Genomic DNA, 20,207 nt, shown 5'->3' on the forward strand with positions numbered 1-20,207 from the left:
GGCGGCCCCCGCGCGCCTCATCCCGGCGGTCTCCGCGCCAGGCACTTCCGGCGGCGGCGGCGGCTTTCGGGAGGAAGTGCCGGTGGGCTGCGAGGGCGGAAGCGGTGCGCTGGCCGCTCTAGCCGGTGAGGCCCGCGGGGTCTCTATGGCTGCGGCCGGGAAGCCCGCGCGGAGGCGGAGGCGGAGGGGCCCCGCCCGGGCGAGGGGGCGCGATCTGGGGCGACGGGGCCGGGGCCGGAGGTGACAGGGCGAGCGGAGGCGGGCTGGGGCCGGGGAGGCCGCGGGGGCGGGGTGGGGGGGGGGGGGGAGAGGGGTGACCTGGGGGGCGGGGCCGGGGAGCGCCGGGCGCGGAGGGAGGGGAGCCGAGGCCGCGGGGCCAGCGGCTTTTCTACTCGGAGCTGATGGCCTTGCCGGCCCTTTTTCTCGTCCCCCAAACGGGAGGGAGAATAGGCTGCGGCGAGGACTGCGGAGTGCAGCTGTCGGCGCAGCGCGCGGCGTCGGCCCCGCAGGGGTAGCCCGGCAATAAGGGCGGCAGGTCCGGGACCCCTCGGCTTGTGTTCCTCGCAGCTCTGAGGCCCCGAGGACGCGCCCCTGCCTTCGTTCCGTCCAGGATGGACGAGGAGAGCCTGCAGACCGCCCTGCGGACCTATGACGCCCAGCTGCAGCAGGTGGAGCTGGCTCTGGGAGCCGGCCTGGATCCCTCGGAGCTGGCCGACCTGCGCCAGCTGCAGGGGGACCTGAAGGAGCTGATCGAGCTCACCGAGGCCAGCCTGGTGTCCGTCAGGAAGAGCAAGCTGCTGGCCACGTTGGACGGAGAGCACCCAGCCCGGGCCGATGCCGAGTACCTGGCTTTCCAGGAGGCCGTTGCTGAGGGGGCGCAGGGGTCTGTAGCCCCCAGGGCAGAGCTGGAGACGGCTCCTGAAGGGGAGGCCAGGCCGGAACCCAGCAGGCCTGGGCAGGAGGAGGAAGAGGGAGAGGACGAGGAGGAGGAAGAGTGGAGTGGGAGGAAGGTGAACGCCCCCTACTACAGCTCCTGGGGCACCCTGGAGTACCACAACGCCATGATTGTGGGCGCAGAGGAGGCGGACGACGGCTCGGCGGGCGTGCGGGTCCTTTATCTCTACCCCACTCACAAGTCCCTGAAGCCCTGCCCGTTCTTCTTGGAGGGCAAGTGCCGCTTCCAGGAGAACTGCAGGTAAAGCCTTTGCATCTGGGGGCCCACGGAGTGGGGGAGGAGGGGCACAGGGTCACAGTGGGTCCTCTGCCCGCAGGGTGCTGACAGAGAGAGGGCTTTGGGGGCCGGTGGATCCTCACAGCCGTGTCCTTGTTTACGTGCCCCCTGGATTTCCGTGGGCAGATGGGGAAGTGTGGCAGGGCTTACCTTGCAAAGAACGGCCCCCCACCCGCCGCTGGTTTTGTTCAGAGCGAAGCCCGCTGCAGTACAGGTCCCCGCCAGCGCCCCGGCTCCGCCACCCAGCCTCCTGGGTGGCCGGCGTTTGCCAGTCTGCTTCAGCGCTTTTCCCCGTGCTGTGTGGCTTTCTCTGGCTTGTCTCAAAGCGGATTCTAGAAGCTACTAGTTTTTTCACCTATGAACACTTAAGGGCGTACCCCAACAAGATTATCAGTCACGTTTTGTTTATGTTGAAATTTCCGTGGCTGTCGGAACGACGTCTTCTGTTTCTTAAGTGTGTAACTTTGCCTTTGCTCCTTTTTACTTTGTCTTTGGAAGGAACATCTGCTGAAATCTTTCGCAGGTAATTTTCTTTTTTAGTCAGTAGTGCGGAGACACCGTTCCTAGGTCTTCGATTGGCGTCTTTCCTCGTAGACTGCCGCTGGGCCCGTAGCGTTCTCTGGCACATTTTTCCTTCTTTTTTTCTCTAAGTTTTACTAAAGCGTAGCTTATGTACAGAAGGGCGCATCCACCGTAGGTGTGCCCGACGAGCGTGCGCGGAGTGGACACACCCACGTGCTGGGGAGCAAGTGGGTCAAGGAGCAGAGCAGTAAGCCCTCTGACCTCTCTGCCGTTAGTCCCTCTGGGGCCCCTCCACGCCCCTGGCGACGCACCCGGGCGCTGCTTCCTCCGGGCCAGGCCCTGGTCCCAGACTTCCGCGTGCGTGAACTCATCCGTACAGCAGCCCTGCGAGGTGGGCCCTGCAATGGCCGAGGTTGCCGGGCTCGGGGAGGTGGCGCGGGAGCCTGCGCCGGGGGACAGGCCAGCTCTGAGATGGCCCCTAGGTGCCGTACCTTCCCAAGCTGCTGCTGCGTTAGCTTTAGGCCTAACGCGTCCCGCAACAGCGCTCGCCTCCACCTAGGAGCAATCAGCTATTTTCTCGCGTTTCCTTTGCGTTTTTAAAAGTGATATAAAATAGGTAAAGTTGAAGCACCCTTCGACTCCCCACTCTGTTACTGCCCCCTCCCCACCTCAGGGGGCTGTCATCCTCACAACTCCATTGTGTTTCTGGTGTGTGTTCTTCACAGATGCGAGCGTATATGCGAAGGCTGCGTATTTGTGCTGTTTTTTTTTCTTTTAATGTTTAATACACGTGTGTTTAACGTTTATTTTGGGAAGAGAGAAGGAGACACAGAACCCGAAGCAGGCTCCAGGCTCTGCACTGACAGCACAGAGCCCGTCGAGGGGCTCAAACCCACGAACCGTGAGCTTATGACCTGAGCCGAAGTCAGAGGCTTGACCCACTGAGCCCCCCAAGGCACCCCATATTTGTGCTGTTTTTAAAACAAGTGTATCACACGGTGTGGTTCATTTTATAATTGGCTTTGCTCACTAGGCACGTTTGTGAGCGGCATCTATATTGGTGTTTACAGAGGTGTCTGGTAACTGCTATTTTTTCTTCTGAAATGCTACATTTTATTTATTCTGTTTCCTTTGGGGTGTTTTCCAGTTTTTATTTATACAAACAACTGGCTGTGAACATCTCAGTGTCTTCTCTGTTCCTGCTGAGAATTTCCCCAGGACGTGACGTCGCCGGTGTGCAGAGTACATGCAGTTTCTGGTCCCAGGTGTCCTAGTCCTTGTCTTTAGTCTTCTCTATAACCACCGGTGGGAACATCACGTGACTTGCAGATTCCTGCCGGCTGAAAGCTGGGAAAAGGGTATCATGATTGGATTTGTATCTTCTAGATGCTAGTGAGGTGGAGTAGCTTTTGATACGTTGGTTGTAACTTAGTCTGTACGTTTCGATCTCCTCTGTAAAACGGAAAGGAGAACTGGTTTTCACAGTGGTTCCGAGAATGAAAGACGTCAATGTGTGCAAAGAATCTAAGATAGCACGTCACACGTAAGTTCAGAGTGGGTATAAACTTTCATCTTGCCGCAAAATAAAATCAGACGTGGGAAGTAAATTCATAGCCTGGGGATTACTGTAGCCCCTGGCCGTCACCACTCAGTGAGAACTGCCGCCACCCCCGAGGCCCCTCCGTGCACCTCAAACCAGACATGGCCTGCTCTCTCCTACAGAAATCCCCACGCTTCCAGACTTTTATTACAATCGCCTCTCTGTGTTCCTTAGGGCTCATCACCCAAGTGTAACTGTTTTGTAAGTGCCCTAGTGTAGTCTCGCTCACTAAGCTGCTGTGTCTGAATCTGGCCGTCCACACCTTTCTGCCTGCCTTTCCTGGCCTCACAGTCGATTGAGGGAGTGGGCCCTCGGCCCCGTCACTGAACACCCCTGGTGGGGTCCAGCACGTCCCTCTGCGAGCGGGCAGCCGCAGCCGGGGACCATACGCAGGCTCACACTCTTCGGCAAGACAGCGTGTACGGTTCTTTCATCAGGAGCTACTTGCTGCCTCATTTGGTGACATTCGCAGTGATCGATCCCTTGGTGATAAGTGCCTAATCCACTGATCTGGTGGGGATTGCAAAGCAGACATCTTTCAGTCCCTTTGCATTTATTACTTTTAAAGAGGCTTTCCGTCATCTGTGGTTTGGCTACCCAGTGTTAACAGTTCACATAGGAAATGCAGGACAAATGCTGGATTTTCCTGTTTGCTTGCTTGCTTTCTTTCTTTCTTTCTTTCTTTCTTTTTCTTTGTTTCTTTCTTTTTTCTTTCTTCTTTCTCTTTCTTTCTCTCTTTTTTCTTTCTTTTTCTTTCTTTCTTTTTCTTTCTTTTTTTCTCTTTCTTTCTTTCTATAGTGTATTTGAAACCAAGTTAGTAACATAATAGTGTATTAATGGTTTCAAGAGTAGAATTTAGTGATTCATCATTTACGTACAACACCCAGTGCTCACCCCAACAAGTGTCCTCTTTTTTTTTTTAATTTTTCTTAATGTTTATTTATTTTTGAGAGAAAGAGAGACAGAGCACAAGCAGGGGAAGGGCAGAGAGAGAGGGAGACACAGAATCTGAAGCAGGTTCCAGGCTGCGAGCTGTCACCACAGAGCCCAGCAAGGGGCTTTAACCCACAAACCGTGAGATCATGACCTGAGCCGAAGTCGGACGCTTAACTGAATGAACCACCCAGGCATCTCCAGCAAGTGTCCTTCCTCCTTAATGCCCATCACCCCCTTTAGCCCATCACCCCCCCCCCCCCACCTCCCAGCCAGCAGCCCTCAGTTTGTTCTCTGTATTTAAGAGTCTCTTATGGCTTGCTTCCTGCTGTTTTTATCTTATTTTTCCTTCCCTTCCCTATGTTTATGTGTTGTGTTTCTTAAATTCTACCTATAAGTGAAATTGTATGATATTGGTCTTCTCTGATTTATATTGCTTAGCACAATATGTTGTAGTTCCATCCACGTTGTTGCAAGTGGCAAGATTTCATTCTTTTTCATTGCTGAGTAATGTTCCATTGGGTATATATACATATATCACATCGTCTTTATCCGTTCACCAGTCTGTGGACATTTGGGCTCTTTCCCTACTTTGGCTATTGTCAGTAGTGCTGCTATAAACATTGGGGTGCATGTGCCCCTTCGAATCAGCATCCTGTATCCTTTGGATAAATTCCTAGTAGTGTAATTGCTGGGTCATAGGGTAGTTCTGTTTAGTTTTTTGAGGAACCTCCATCCTGTTTTCCAGAGTGGCTGCACGAGCTTGCATTGCCACCAACAACACAAAAGAGATCCTCTTTCTCTGCATCCTCACCAACATCTGTTGTTGCCTGAATTGTTAACGTTAGTCATTCTGACAGGGGTGAGGGGGTATCTCATGGCGGTTTTGATTTGTATTTCCCTGGTGATGAATATGTTGAGCATCTTTTCGTGTGTCTGTTGGTCATCTGGATGTCTTCTTTGGAGAAGCGTCTATTCATGTCTTTGCCCATTTCTCCAATGGATTATTTGTTTTCTGGGTGTTGGGTTTGATGAGTTCTTTATGGATTTTGGATACCAGCCCTTTATCTGATATGTCGTTTGCAAATATCTTCTCCCATTCTGTCGGTTGCCATTTAGTTTTGCTGATTGTTTCCTTCCCTGTGCAGAAGCTTTTTATCTTGATGAGGTCCCGGTAGTTCATTTTTGCTTTTGTTTCCCTTGCCTCCGGAGACGTGTTGAGTAAGGAGTTGCTGCAGCCAGAGTCAAAGAGGTTTTTTCCTGCTTTCTCCTCGAGGATTTTGATGGCTTCCTGTCTTACATTGACGTCTTTCATCCATTTTGAGTTTATTTTTGTGTGTGGTGTAAGAAAGTGGTCCAGGTTCATTCTTCTGCATGTCGCTGTCCAGTTTTCCCAGCACCAGTTGCTGAAGAGACTGTCTTTATTCCATTGGATATTCTTTCCTGCTTTGCCAAAGATTAGTTGGCCATATGTTTGTGGGTCCATTTCTGGGTTCTCTATTCTGTTCCTGTTTTCTTTACATAGTTTCCAAGATAACGAGTTGGTTTTCTTTCACGGTGAGAAAGTAATGAATTAGGTTTAAAAAAAATATTTCCAGGGGTGTCTGGGCGGCTCAGTTGGTTGAGCATCTGACTTGGTTTCAGCTCAGGTCATGATCTCACAGTTTTGTGGGTTCAAGCCCCACATCAGGTTCTATACTGGCATCCCAGAGCCTGCTTGGGATTCTCTGTCTCCTTTCTCTCTGCCCCTGCCCCTGCCCCATTTGCACTGTCTCTGTCTCTCTCAAAATAAATAAACTTAAAAAGATGCTTTTAAAATATATCCAGTATCTTTATGGACTCATGGATTTCAGTATATTTGACAAATTTCAATCTCTTGAGATTCTGATCCTTATTGAGATTCAAGCTGTCCCATGTGGAATCAATGACGTCTCCAAGAAGCCCTGGCTTTGTTTTTTTCTTTTCCTTTTCTCTTCTTTTCTTTTTCTTTTTCTTTTTTTTTTTTTTTTTTTTTTTGAGAGAGAGAGAGAGAGGGCGCAAGTGATCGAGGGGCAGAGAGAGAAGTGGGGCTCACCCGGGGCTCACGTTTTACACGAAGCAGGGCTTGTGTTCACCCAAAGTGGGGCTCGAGCTCACCCGACGTGGGGCTGAAACTCATGAACCATGAGATCATGACCTGAGCTGAAGTCGGATGCTTAACCGACTGAGCCACCCAGGTGCCCAGCCCTGGTTTCCTTTAATGGGAGATGGTTTTGCAAGACAGTGCAAGCACTGGGATACTCTTTGTTACTGGGCAGTCATTGTCCTGGGTCTTTTCAGTACACAGAGCTAAGAAGTGTAGATGGACGTGTGCGTCTGCGTGTGTAAGCATGTGTGCACACGCCATGAACCTATTTTTTAAGGACAGAATACCTTGTGAATTCATACTCCTCTTTCCAATTCAGATCAGGACTGTGGCATTTTTACTTAATCTTCTCTGGACCACATCTTTATTTCCTTCTCTGGTTCTCAAGGGCATGGCGGACCCTAGATGTCCCATCCGGACTTCTTAGTTTCATCTTGTCTTACACACGTGACACTGAGAGTCACAACAGCCTCTCTTTGGTAGGATGACTGACGACTACCTCGTGTGGTCCTACAGTGTCTGACCACACAGTGTCCCGTGCCATCATCTTCCTCTTACACTCAGCCGTAGTTCTAGAAAGAATTGCGTGTTTCATGCTCACCAGCGTCCCACATGTTGGTGTCTTTCTAGTCAGTTTGGTTGTCTGAGGCTCATTTTCTATTAGATTCCTCAGGACGGGCTCACGGGAATAATATTCCCAGAGATCTGGCACACTGATAAATTTTTGTTTGTGTCTTTTATTCTTTTTTTTTTTAATTTTTTTTAATGTTTTTATTTATTTTTGAAGGAGACAGAGACAGAGCATGAGCTGGGGAGGAGCAGAGAGAGAGGGAGACATAGAACCTGAAGCAGGCTCCAGGCTCTGAGCTGTCAGCACAGACCTGACCCGGGGCTCGAACTCACGAAACTGTGAGATCATGACCTGAGCCGAAGTCAGACGCTTAACCGACTGAGCCACCCAGGCGCCCCTGTGTCTTTTAGTCTTGAAGATGAGTTTCGTTGGATGTGAAATGCTCACCTTGCACAACTTCCTTTGAATGTCTTAAATATGTTACTCTGTTTTCTTGTTACATGAGATATTGTTGAAAAGCTTAATAGTGATCTGACTTTATTTCCTTTATAAGTCACATGCTCTAATAGTGTAAGGTAAGGGTCCAATTTCATTTTTTTGTATGTGGATGTCGCTTTTCCAGCGCTATTTGTGGAAAAGACTGGTCTTTCCCCATTGAGTGGTCATGACCCACTTGTTGAAAATCCATTGATTATGCACGTGAGGGGTTACTTCTGAGCTCTGTCTCCTGTTTCATCCATCTGTACGTCTGTGTTTAGGACAGCGCTACCTTGTCGTGATTGAGCTTTGAAATCAGAAAGTGGTAGTTCTCCAACATTTGCTCTGTTTTTCGGGATTCTTTTGGGTATCGAAGATCCTTCGCAATTACATGTGAATTTTAGTATGTGTTTATTTTTAACTTTATTTGTGAAAGAACATGCGTGTGTGTGTGTGCAAGCAGGGGAGGAGCAGAGGGAGAGAGAGAGAGAATCTTATGCAGGCTCCGTGCTCAGTGCACGTTCCATCCCCAGACCCCGGGATCATGACCTGTGCCAAAATCCAGGGTCAGACGTTCAACCGACTGAACCACCCAAGCGCCTCTAAGGCTTCATTCGCATCCAGCACAGAGCCCGACACAGGGCTTGAACTTGACCTTGAGATCAAGTCCCTGAGCTGAGATCAAAAGTCAGATGCTTAACCTACTGAGCCACCCAGGCGCCCCCGTATGAATTTTAAAATCAGCTGGTCTGTTTCTGCATAAAAGACCATTGGGATTTTCATAGGGATGTATGGAAACCGCGGATCAGTTTGGGGACTGTTGCCATCCTGACGGTTTTAAGTCTTCTGACCATGAACATGGGATGTCTTTCTATTTATGTAAGTTTTCTTTTATTTCAACAGTATTGTATAGTTTTCAGGTTTTGGTCAAATTTATTTCAAAGTACTTTGTTCATTTTGGTAATATTATAAATGAAACACTTCCATTTTTTTTTAATTAAAAAAATTTTTTTTAAGTTTTACTTATTTAAGTAACCTCTACACCCAACGTGGGGCTAAAACGAATGACCCCGAGATCCAGAGTCACATGCTCTTCTGATTGAGCCCAGCAGGTACCCCTGTTAATTTCATTTTTATTATTTTTGTGTGTGTGTGAAAGAGCACTCACACACGAGTTGGGGAGGAGCAGAGAGACAGAGAGAGAGAGAGAGAGAGAGAGAGAGAGAGAGAGAGAGAGGGAATGAATCTTAAGCAGGCTCCACACTCAGCACAGAACCCAGTGACTGTGAGATCATGACCTGAACCAAAATTGAGAGTTGGCTGCTTAACCGACTAAGCTACCCAGGCGCCCCAGATTTCGTTTCTAGATTGCTCATTGCTAGTGTATTAAAATACAACTGATTTTTGTGTTGATCTTGTATCCTGTGATATTGCTGAATTCATTTATTAGCCCTAATAGGACTTTCTATGGATTACTTAGGATTTTCCTCTTTAATTTAAAGTTGTTTTTTTTTTTTAAGTTTATATATTTGTTTTTGAGAGGGAGGGAGGGAGGGAGGGTCAGAGAGAAGGGAGAAAGAGAGTCCCAAGCAGACTCCACGCCATCAGCACAGAGCCCAGCTCAGGGCTTGAACTCACAAATTGTGACATCATGACCTGAGCTGAAATCAAGAGTCAGATGCCTAACCAACTGAGCCACGCAGGCTCATCTCCTGTTTAGGATTTTCTGTACAGATATTCCCCCACTTTTCAAAAGTTCATGTTACACCACTTTTATGAAAAGTCTACATTAGTAACTTTCAACATATTGTCATCGTTGGACCCAAAATAAGTCTCTTATAGATAGCATAGAATTTGATGACTCTTTTTACCCATTTTTCCAGTTTTGCCTTTGAATTAGAGTTTACCTCACTTACATTTAAAGTGGTTACTGACGGGTGGCTGGGTAGCTCTGTTGGTTGAACAGTTGACTCTGGATTTCGGTTCAGGTCATGATCTCGTGTGGTTCGTGGGTTCGAGCCCCACATCGGGCTCTGTGTTGACAGCTCAGAGCTTGGAGCCTACTTCAGGTTCTGTGTCTCCCTCTCTCTCTGCCCCTCCCCCACTCATGCTTTGTCTCTCTCTCTCTCCATCAAAAATAAATAAATAAGGGGCACCTGGGTGGCTCAGTCAGTTGACCGTCCAGCTTTGGCTCAGGTCATGATCTCACAGTTTGTGGGTTTGAGCCCCACATCGGGCTCTGTGCTGACAGCTTAGAGCCTGGAGCCTGCTTTGAATTCTTGTCTTCCTCTCTGTCTGCTCCTCCCCCACTCATGCTCTGTTTCTCTCTCTCTCCTTCAAAAATAAATAAAAACATTAAAAATTTTTTAAAAAAATAAATAAATAAGCATTTTAAAAATTACAAAAAATTATTTTAGAAATTAAAAATAAGTAAAGTGGTTACTGATAGGCAAAGACATCTCGGTCATTTTGTTCTTTGTTTTCTTCTTTTTTTGTTTTTAGAGATTTTATTTTTAACCAATCTCTACATCCAACGTGGGGCTCAAACTCCCTACCCTGAGATCAAGAGTCACACATCCCTCTGATTGAGTCAGCCCGTCACCTCCTTCTGTTTGCTGTAGGCCTTCTTTCTGCCGTTTGCTTCTCAGTGCCTCTGTTCCTGCTTTCTTCAGCAACACCGGCTTGTACGTTTACCTACGTAGTGGCCTGTGTCAGCGTTCGCATGGCTTGAGTTACCGTCTAGTGTCCTTTTGCTTTGGCCTGAGGGACCCGCACGGGCACCCCTTGTGGGGCAGGTCTGTTAGCAGCAAACTCCCTCAGCTTTTGTTTATATGGGAATGTCTTAATTTCTCTTTTGAAGGATAGTTTTGCCAGAGGTAGAATTTTGGTTGACAGGTGGTTGTTTTTTTCTTTCAGGACTTTAAATCTGTCATCCCGCTGCCTCTTGGCCTCCATTGCTTCTGATGAGAAATTGGCAGTTAGCCTTCCTAAAGATCCCTTGTACATGAGGAGTGCCTTCTCTTTTGCTGTTTTCGGGATTTTTTCTTTGTCTTTGGGTTTAAGGAACCATAGCTCCAACGGGCTTTTAGTAATGTGGTGAGATGTGAGGGAGGGAAGCAGTCTGCGGTCCTCCAACCAGATCCCGGTGCCTCTGGATCACGACCCTCACCCCCCACCCCCATCAGGTGGGGCAGGGTGGCCAGGCTGGGCTGGATTTGGGCGTTTCCCTGACCTCCTGTGCGGTTAGGCTCTGGTTCGCCAGTCTCCCCTGAGGACGGGCCTTGTTAGGAAGAGCCAGTGCTCTGAGGTTTTCAGAATATGCCCCCTTCCCCTCCCTCTGCTGGGGCACAAGACGAGTTTTCTCCAGTCTTCACCCGAGTAAAAGCCACAAACTCTCGAGGCTTCAACTCAGACTTGTCCACACCCAGCCACAGTGAAGGTCGTCTTTCTACTTCCGGGTCCTGCCGTGGTGACTGCTGGCGGGTCACTGGTCTGCCGAGTGGTGATTCTCCTCATTCACCTTTTGGCCTCCAGTTTGGCTGAGCAGTTTGCCGCGTGACCTCCCCTCTCTTGCGGATCTAAGAAGAGTTCTTGAATTTTGGTCTGTTCGGCCTTTCACCTTTGGTTGGAGCAAAGGGGCAACTCCCCAGCTCCTGACGTGCAGACCGGAAGCCAGGGGTGTCTGGTCCGATGAGGGTTTCATTTCGGCTGTTGACTTCCCAGCTCTGCAGATTCTCCTTCCTCCCTTTTACACACTTTGCGTTTACGTTTCAAGAATCAGTTTCCTGAATCACCTTCATACGTTTCTAGTTCTTGGAACATACGCTATCTGTGTTGAGGTCTTTGCCGCATTCAGCACTTGGGCCCACTCGGGTTCTCTTACCTGCTTTTGTTCCTAACTGTGGGTCACACCTTGCTGTTTGTTTGAGCGTCACGCAAGTTTTATTGAAAACTGTTCTTTTCGGGTAATACGTTGTAGCAACTCTGGACTCTGAATCGTCTCCCTCAGTATTTTGTTTCATTTTAGTATGTTTTGTGGGCCCCGTTACAGAGTCTGTACCCCTCATAGGGTGCAGCCTCTGATACCGCTACTCAGATCTCTTAATATGTGTTTCCTTTTTAGCTTGGCTCTTTGGGAGTCGCTGCTGTGTCTGCATAGCTTAGTGGCCAGCCAGTGATTCGGGCAGAAGTTATTCTCCAACACTCTTGCCAAGGAGGCTTCTCCCCCTGAGTCAGTCAACTTATGTGGGCTGGGGTGGGGGGCACATCCATAGTTCAGCCAGCCCCCAGTCTCTGTCTGTTTTCACTTAGCCGTGGCGTCTCTTGGAGCCCCCGATACGCACACATCGTTTCCAAGAGAATCGGGGATGCTCGCGGGTGGAGCCCTTCTGTGGTTCTTTCGTGTTCAGCGTCTCTACATCCCTGGTAAATACCTCCCTGTGACACACCAGTGCCCGCTCCACCCGGGCTCCCAGCACGAGCCATCGGTGTTCTCTGCTGGTGTTCGGGGCCCTGGGTCTCTGCCCCTGTCGCGCTTCCGCCCCCGGGGCAAGCAAGAGGCAGCCCCCACGGCGAAGGCACAGGCGCTCCCTGCTCCCTTTCCGCCCCAAAGTTGGGCGTTTCCTCAACTATGACGACTTATCCGCGTGTCATCTGTTTCGTTTCATTTCCAGAGCTCTGAAGCTGTGAGTTTTGACAATGTCGCTGAGGTTTAGCCTTGTTTTTCTATACTTGGCCACGGCTGGAACCAGAAGCTTCCTCATAGTTCTACATGCTTGTTTTCAGGTTCAAGTGTTATGTATTCTGGAATGTATTCCTGTGAATGTTGTGATGTAGGAGATTGAGTTGGGTTTTTTATGTGGGAAGCCAATTTCTAATCTTTTCCTTATGAAACCAGCCATCCCTCCTTTGATGCCTTGTGTGTGGCTCTTTGCCCGTCACACAGAAAGCTGTGTGCACGGTGCTCTTTTCCATTCCATCCATCAGCTTGACCATTCTTCTCTTAGTTTTAAGTTCACATTTGTGGATATGCCAGTCACTACTCCCTGAGTTTAGAAATTTAGGTCATTTCCAGGGCACCTGGGTGGCTCAGTCAGTTGAACATCTGACTCTTGATTTTGCCCCGGGTCATGATCTCAGGGTCGTGGGCTCCGTGTTGGACCTGCTTAGGATTCTCTCCCTCTGCCCCTCTCCCCCGCTGGCATGCTCTCTATCTCTAAAATAAAAACTTAAAAAAAAAAAATGTAGGTTATTTCCAAGTCTTTTGTATTTGGTTAACATCTTTTGGGGCACATCGTTGCATACTTTCATTATTATTTTTCTAGAATCATTTCCTAGAACCACTTTCCCAGGTTAAGGAGTGTACCGAATTTTCAGGCTTCTGTTATCACCGGAGAGTCCTGCAGAAAAGTGTAATTGGTGGTGTCCGTGGGTGTGTGTGTGTGCGTGCGTGCGTGTGTGTTGAAGTGGGTATTTAGTTGGATTCAGTGGGGTTTGCTAACACGCTGCGTCCTTCTCGGTTGAGGAAGGGTTTTCAAGCGGAGTCACTACTGCAGTACGTTCGGGGCCCAGCCTTGCAGCTGCACTCGGTCATTGGCAGTGTCCTGAGGGCCTGAGGACGGTCCAGGACGAGAAGGAGCTGCCTGGAATCCCGCAGGGAGGTGTCTGCGGCCATCTTTGCCCACCCCTTCCTTGCCGTTCCCTCTGTCACTGCCGATTCCTGCCCGGAAGGACTGCCATGTGTCACCGAGTAAATGCCAGTCCTTGATTGCTTTTGTAGGGTTACAACTGTTTCCTCTTTGAAATGCCGGCACAGTAGAGTGGATGTGTGGTTGTCTTTCATGCCTTTATTTGGCAGAGTTGAAGCTTGTAGTCCTTTGTCCCCACGGTTCTTCCTCTCTCCTCCTCCTCCTCCTCCTCCTCCTCCTCCTCCTCTCTTCCCCTCCCCTCCCTCTCTCGGTTTTGGTTTTAATCTCACTGGTTCGCTGATAACTAAAGGTCAGGACATCACTGTCGCAAGTGGGTTCTCCTACGGGGTTTGGGAAGGACTCCGTCCTGTGAGCTCGCTCACACAAACACACCTGCCCTGATCATCTGCTCGTGCCGGGGGCCTCCTGTCTGGTGGGGTTCACACCGCTGTCTGCCCGCCACGTAGTCACCGTAGCCCAGAGAGCTGGAGCGTAGCGTGAGACATCTTGTCCTCGGAGCGGCGAGACCCACACCGAGACCGAGAGTGTGCGTGCGTGTGTACACGCACATAACGTGTCTGTACTTACGTGCAGGGGTACGTGTGTGCGTGCCTATGTGTGTGCGTGTGCGCACATGCGAGCAGATGTTTATGTGCCTGTGTGTGCGTGTGCATGGATACGTGTGTCTGTTTGTCCCCCGTCTCTCCCACCCTTCGGGCTGCGGCCCGGACCGTGGACATGGCCCTGGGTTCACTCGCCCCTGCTGTGCCCTGTCTGAGCCCCTGCCCCCTGTGGTTCTCTTGGCAGGTTCTCCCATGGGCAGGTGGTCTCTGTCGATGAACTGCGCCCCTTCCAGGACCCGGACCTGAGCTCTCTACAGACTGGCTCTGCGTGTCTGGCCAAGCAGCAGGATGGCCTTTGGTACCCAGCCCGGATAACTGGTGAGGCTGCGTTTCCGGGAAGGCCCTATCCGTGCTTCACGTGTGATCATTCCTGTAGGACCACTCCTTTGGTTAGGCATCAGGACCCTGTTCCGTGCCCAGAGGAGCAAGACCACCCTTGACCTTGGCCCCACCTTCCTTCCAACTTCCAGGGTGGTTCCTACCACCTGTTGAGGCCACTGATCTGGCCTGTCTTCGTCCCCTGCCTCCAGATGTGGATAGCGGCTACTACACAGTCAAGTTTGACTCACTGCTGCTGAAGGAGGCCGTGGTGGAGGGGGACAGCATCCTGCCCCCACTGCGCACAGATCCCACAGGGTCCTCGGACTCAGACAGCGGCGATGCGGACGACCCCAGCTATGCCAGAGGTACGGCAGCCGTCCCCGAAGCCAGGAAGGTGGGGCGTGGGGAGGCAGTGGCGGCAGCAGCCCGAGAGGCTTCCGGCTGGCAGGGACCGTGAGCATCTCGCCAGAGGGCTGGAGAGAGTGACCACAGTGAGGCGGGCTGTGTTCAGGGGGCTGCGTGCAGTCGTGCTGCGGAGGCATGGAAACCCACCCTGGGAGGTGGGGGGAAATGTGACCACGTGCGAGGTCTTGTCTTCAAGGAGCGCACGTGACCACTACAGGTCCACACCCTGCAAACCAAAGCTGTGGCTGCTGGGCACGTGGGGTGTGGGAAAGGACCCGTGGGGCGTGGGGGTGTGGGAAGGAGTGGCTCCTTCCGCTAGGGTCCCCACACGGGCCGGGTGTCCGCGTGTCCAGGCAGCCGGCGGGCAGGAGAGTTTCAGAAGGGCACCCGGCGGGGCCATCCCGCCCTCCCGAGGGGTCTAGTCAGGATGTAGGGGGGAGGCGTTCCAGCGGGATCTGTTCTGTGAGTTGGTGGGTTCGGAAAGCCCGTGTCCACGGTAGCGGAGGGGAGGACTGAGCCGTGAAGTAGACGATGACTTTTTACGAGGGGACGAGGGGAGCTCCCTGCTCCAGAAGGTGGGTCGGGGGAGGGCCCGTGTGCCGAGGAGCTACCGTGTGACCTGTGGGGGGAGGGCTGGAGCAGATGGGGCCAGAGTCTGCCGTGCCTCCTGCCTCAGATTCACGGGCCAACGACAGGCCTGGGCGACCAGCGGAGAGCCCGAGGTGCAGGGGATCACGGCCCCGACCCAGAGCTGAGCTCGGGGGCTGACGCTGGCTGCAGCCCAGGTGCTCCGTGGGCAGTGGGGCCCAGTCGTCGCCCTGTTTCCCGCAGTGGTGGAACCCAGTGCTGCCGACCACGGGACCTGCAGCTCTGCTTTCGCCGGCTGGGAGGTGCACACACGGGGCATTGGCTCCAGACTCCTTGCCAAGATGGGCTACGAGTTTGGCAAGGGTGAGTATGTGCTGCACTGGGGCGGCGGGTGTCACAGCGCAGCTCAGGGGTCCCGCAGCAGTAGCGCTAGCCCTGTGTGCCCCCAGGTTTGGGCCGACATGCAGAGGGCCGGGTAGAGCCCATCCATGCCGTGGTGCTGCCTCGGGGGAAGTCGCTGGACCAGTGCGCAGAGATTCTGCACAAGAGGACGAAGGGCAGCAAGGCTGGCATCCAGAGGCCCCCGAAATGCCCGCGGAGAGGGGTTGGACGCCCTCCCCCTCGTAGCGTGTTTGACTTTCTGAACGAGAAGCTACAGAGCCGGGCCCCTGCGACCCTGGAGGCGGGGGTGGCCTCCCCAGGGAGGAGGGGCAGTAAGGAAACGTACCACGCCAGCAAGAGTGCCAAGCGGGCCCTGAGCCTGCGGCTCTTCCAGACTGAGAAGAAGATCGAGCAAGCCCAGCGGGACATCCGGGGCATCCAGAAGGCCCTTGCCCGAAACACCGGCCGGTACGTGTGGGGCCAAAGTCAGGGCAGAGGGCCGCCCCAGGGTGGAGATGCCTTCGGCCCACAGCTCATACGCAGGAGCCTGCTCTGACCCGAGGGTGGTGGCTGTCTGAGGAGGGTCTGGATGACGGGAGGAGGACGGGCAGTGGCCACGGTGCTGTGGGGGCTCGGTGGCCGTGGCCCAGCAGCCCATCCTGAATGGCAGGCTCCTCTCTAGGCACAGTGTGACGGCAGCCCAGCTGCAGGAGAGGCTGGCGGGAGCCCAGCGGGAGCTGGGGCAGCTCCAGGCCCAGGAGGCAGGCCTGCAGCTCGAGCAGAGGAAAGCAGACACCCACAAGAAGATGACGGAGTTCTAGAAACCCCGGGCACACACAGCGGACAGAGCTCAGGGACCCCAGCTCCTGGGTGCCTTCTGGAAGACCAGCCGTCACCCAGCAACCAGATGCTGCTGGGAGAGGGGCCGGCCTGCTGCCAGGCCAGCCCCCACAGTCAGCCTTCTCGCTGGCCTAGGGCACGTGGACGCTGCTGAATGGAGACGGCCCTGCAGGGCTCACTTCTGGACACTTACCTGCCCGTTGGGCCCACCTGCCAGTGTCTTAGGGAGTCTCTTTAGCAAGGACATTAAAGTGTTGTGTTGTGGTGTCTTTCAAGCTTGTGAGGTTTTTGGGGATAAAGGGATCTCTGCACAGGGCCGTGGGTCCGGGCTAGGGGGTCCTGAGTGAGGCTGTTGCCCCCTGTCCAGAGGCAGAGGGCCCAGAGGGCTGGCATTCTCTTCGTTCTCTGGGATGGGGTTCTGCCAGCTGGTCTGAGGGGGGTCAGAGTGCCCCCCGTTGCCCGACACCCACTAATGTGTGGGGCTTGAGGCCACAGCCTCAAGGAGAAGGTTGCGGCTGGTGAGGGGCCCTTGGGAGGCACTGCCAATGAAGCAGAAGGCTCTGGCGGGGTGGGTTGGAAGCCTGAGAGGCGGTGTTCAGCCCAGGGCTTGGTGGCCACGGGACTGCCCAGTTCCCGTGCCGTGCCTGTCACCTTACCAGCGCAGGCCCACCTCCTCGTGGGTGGAGACCACGTGAGCTAGGCTGCTGGAGCAGGTGCTGGCTTGCTGCACACACCCACCAAGTAGTAGTGTCTACATCCCACGCGGGGGCCACAGCAGGAGCAGCGGCGGCAGAGGGTTGAGTGGCTGCGTGTCGAGATGTGGGGAGATGTGGGGCGATGCGCTGGCAGGAAGTGGGTGGGGAGCTCCGCTGAGGTCTGCACAAGGGCACCTCTGAAGGTGCCCAAGCCGTTGGGCCTGCTCCAGCCGGGGCCGAGGAGGAGCTACCGTGCGCAGGGCCTTGGTAAGTGCCTGTTCCCGGCCTCTAACCCGACTGGAACCCCAGACCCCTTGGTGGCCTCCTGGGGGCGGCTGAGGGCTGGGGTCTGGGAGGACTAGGCCCTACCAGATTGGGGCACCGGGGCCAGGTTAGCCAGCCTGGACCCTCTTGCGCGGTGAGCCCACTCCCTGGGTCTGGGCAGACTGGTCCCCGTCTCCAGAGACACCCCACCCCCTGTCTCTGTGCTACGAAGGGTTGTGCTGACTGCGGGATAGACTGCACCCCAGCAGCTCTAGGATCCCGGGAAGCAGACAGATCCGATGACGGGGACAGTCGGAAGGGAGAGAGAGCCAGGGAGAAACGGGGTGGGGGTGGTCAGGGGCCAAAGCAACTTCCCCCTGCCTGCTGACCCCTCCCCTGCCTTTCCAGCCTTTCAGGGGGCCAAGCTCTGCAGTAGATGGCTAGGGGGGCATCACCTGCGTCTGTGGCCTGTGCCCTGGGGGGCCAAAGGCGTGACCTCGGGGCCTCCCCAGGTCCCAGGCTTAGACTATGGTGAGCAGAGCAGGCCCTTGGCTTGGTCGCAGCTCCCCTGCCCCTCCTCACTGGCCATGTTCAGCTACCACTTGGGTCATCCACACCGACTTAGGTACTCGTGAGGCCGAGCAGAGCACACCTCCTCGCATGTCACCAGGGGCCCCCAGCCAGAGTTAGGAAGGTGGCTGCTGGGGCTTCGTCCTCCATGCTTCTGCAGGAAGGAGGGGCTGTGGAGTCTTGGGGGTTTCCTGTGTGCTGAGTCAGAGCACCCAAGGGGGAGGGGACTGCCCAGCAGCTTGAGGTGCAAAAGTAGGTAGGGCTCCCAGGTATGTGCCCGGTCCGTCAGTCAGCCCCCAGCATCCCTGTCTTCTTGCCCCAGGCCTAGCTGTGGCTTCATAGGATGGGGCCACAGGTGCCCTCGGCCCCTCCTGTCCTCTGGGTCCTAGGGTGCCTTGCCTTGTTCCTCTGGCTGTGGACACTGTGCACAGCCTGCCACAGGTATGTTCATCCCTGGCCCGGGTTTGGTGTGGGGTAGGGCTCCAGGCGGGTCTGGCTCTGCACGAGCCTCCCTACTAGACCTTGGGCCAGAGGCTGGCACCTCAGTCCCCCCGTCTCCGCCTCCCTGGCCTGATGAGCCCCTTGCCCCTAGGAAGCGGGTGCAGAGGTCGCGGGCCGGGCCCCAGGGCTGTGTGATGCCAGTGGAAGTGGTGAGTGCCGGGTTGTCCCCGGGGCCAGGGTGGGGCCAACACAGGACCCACCAGCCTTCCTTGTCCCCAGTCACTGCTGAGACAACACCACCTCTGCTCCCTCAGCAAGTCGGACACCAGACTGCATGAGCTGCACCGGGGGCCAAAAAGCTGCAGGGGTGAGCCAAGCAGGGAGAGGCAGACGGGGCTGCGGGGGGGTGGGACTTGCATCCTTAGGCTGCTCCCAGGCTACCCAAACAGCCCCCCATCCCCAAGTGACCTCTGTCTTGACCCCACCCCTAGCCCCTCGGCCTGCCAGCGTGGATATCCTGCACCCGCGATGGCTGGAAGTGCCCAGAGGCACCAGCAGACCTCTGACAGCCTTCTCACACCGGGAACTGCCCCGGGCGACGCCTGCTGCCACCTTGCCCTCCATCTGCCCCGAGGCCACCTATTCCAATGTGGGGCTGGCTGCCCGCCCTGTGGTGTGGGCAGGGGCACGGCTGACCAGCAGCCATGCCAGGCCCGGGCCTGAGGCCGGACCCAGGGTGGCTGAGTATGCCTGTATCCAGAAGCTCGAGGGAACAGATCAAGGCCCCCGAAGCCTCAGGCAGTGGAAGGCCGAGGTGACCCCAGCTGTTCAGGTAAAGTAGAGTGGACCGGGTAGGGTGGGTGGGGAGTGCTTGGTGATGTTGACCCTTCCCTGAGTGGGCTTCCTCTCTCCAGGTGGACATCCTGTACTCCAGGGTTAAGAAGCCTAAGAAGAGGGACCTAGGACCTGCCACAGATCAGCTGGACCCCAAGGGCAGAGGAGAAATTCCGGCTCTGGGAAGTGACCAGACCTACGAGACCCTCCCACTCAGGGGCCTAGGCATGGATGATGGCCTCCCAGACAATGTGTACGAGACTATCCAGGAGATGGGGGCCCCTGAGCACCCAGAGCCCTCTGGCTGTAGCTATTAGCATAAGAAAAGAGGACAGAGGCAGGGCATGGGGGCTCCCTGCTTCCCCAGTTTCAGCCCAGAGAGGGGCATCCAACCCCCATCTGCCTTGAACAACCAAGTATAGACGGTCCTCCTTCCAAAGTAGTGCCCAACGCCTATTCCCTGCCCCTCCCCCCACAGCTGGCAGCGCAAAGTTCAGATCCCAAGGCTTCTAGCCTGTGAGGTCCCTGGGGGTCCTGGCCCCCATGGCGTTTTGGCCTTTCCCAAGATCTTAATAAACACCCAGCACAGGATGAATACAGCCGTGCCTCGCAGTCTGCTCTTCTTGAAGACCGGGAAGGTTGTCGGGGATTGTCTAGAAGGACCCTCCTGCCTGGGGTGCCTGGGCCCTGTCACCTGAAGCTGTGCTTGGCTGGTCAGTTTCAGAAGACGGTGTGGTGAAGGGAGGCAAACCCCAGGAGTGGCGGTCCCCAAGCTCATTTGGTCTCAGCGGGGGTTGCAGCCGGCCCTCAAGCTGGCCGCCCCAGGGTGGGACTTGGACCCTGAACACTAGAGAGGGCCTCGCCACGCAGCCCCTGGTGTTACATAAGGTGTGGGGGTAGGTGGGCAGTCGTGCGTTAAAGAATAACCTGGTCCCGGGAAGCCCGCCAAGGAGACGCGGCCCCTTCCCCGGATCTGGCAACTCCGCGCGCGGGCACACCCGCGAGTAAGCCGGCCCTCCCCGGCGGCGGGGTCCCGCTGGCACCTGGAGCTCCGCAGGGGCGAGGGGCCGGCGGGGGCTCGAGGTGCCGCGCGAGCCGG

The 20,207-nt window shown here is 54.4% G+C and overlaps 2 protein-coding genes across 4 annotated transcripts; both read left to right on the forward strand.

Annotated features, from left to right (window-relative positions):
- The first annotated feature begins 19 nt into the window (after positions 1-19).
- On the forward strand, positions 20-16,573 carry ZGPAT (zinc finger CCCH-type and G-patch domain containing). Of its 2 annotated transcripts, none has more exons than XM_060622413.3 (7): positions 20-125; positions 568-1,195; positions 13,954-14,087; positions 14,300-14,455; positions 15,327-15,446; positions 15,533-15,932; positions 16,147-16,573. In XM_060622413.3, exons 2-7 carry the CDS (start codon positions 612-614, stop codon positions 16,283-16,285), a joined length of 1,533 nt encoding a protein of 510 aa, XP_060478396.1. In that variant the 5' UTR covers positions 20-125; positions 568-611; the 3' UTR covers positions 16,286-16,573. The 2 variants fall into 2 exon arrangements, with proteins under 2 accessions (XP_060478396.1, XP_060478405.1); XM_060622422.3 differs by lacking the exon at positions 20-125 and adding an exon at positions 132-240.
- Positions 16,574-16,698: 125 nt separating this feature from the next.
- Positions 16,699-20,205, forward strand: LIME1 (Lck interacting transmembrane adaptor 1). 2 transcript variants are annotated; one of them, XM_060622514.3, is made up of 6 exons: positions 16,699-17,266; positions 18,156-18,274; positions 18,426-18,483; positions 18,554-18,641; positions 18,766-19,106; positions 19,189-20,205. In XM_060622514.3, the coding sequence occupies exons 2-6, from the start codon at positions 18,177-18,179 to the stop codon at positions 19,423-19,425; spliced, it is 822 nt and encodes a 273-aa protein (XP_060478497.2). In that variant the 5' UTR covers positions 16,699-17,266; positions 18,156-18,176; the 3' UTR covers positions 19,426-20,205. The 2 variants fall into 2 exon arrangements, with proteins under 2 accessions (XP_060478497.2, XP_060478521.2); XM_060622538.3 differs by lacking the exon at positions 18,156-18,274.
- Positions 20,206-20,207: the final 2 nt, after the last annotated feature.

The sequence above is a fragment of the Panthera onca genome, chromosome A3, assembly GCF_046562875.1.
Source record: "Panthera onca isolate mPanOnc1 chromosome A3, mPanOnc1 haplotype 2, whole genome shotgun sequence".
Taxonomy (NCBI): Eukaryota; Metazoa; Chordata; class Mammalia; order Carnivora; family Felidae; genus Panthera; species Panthera onca.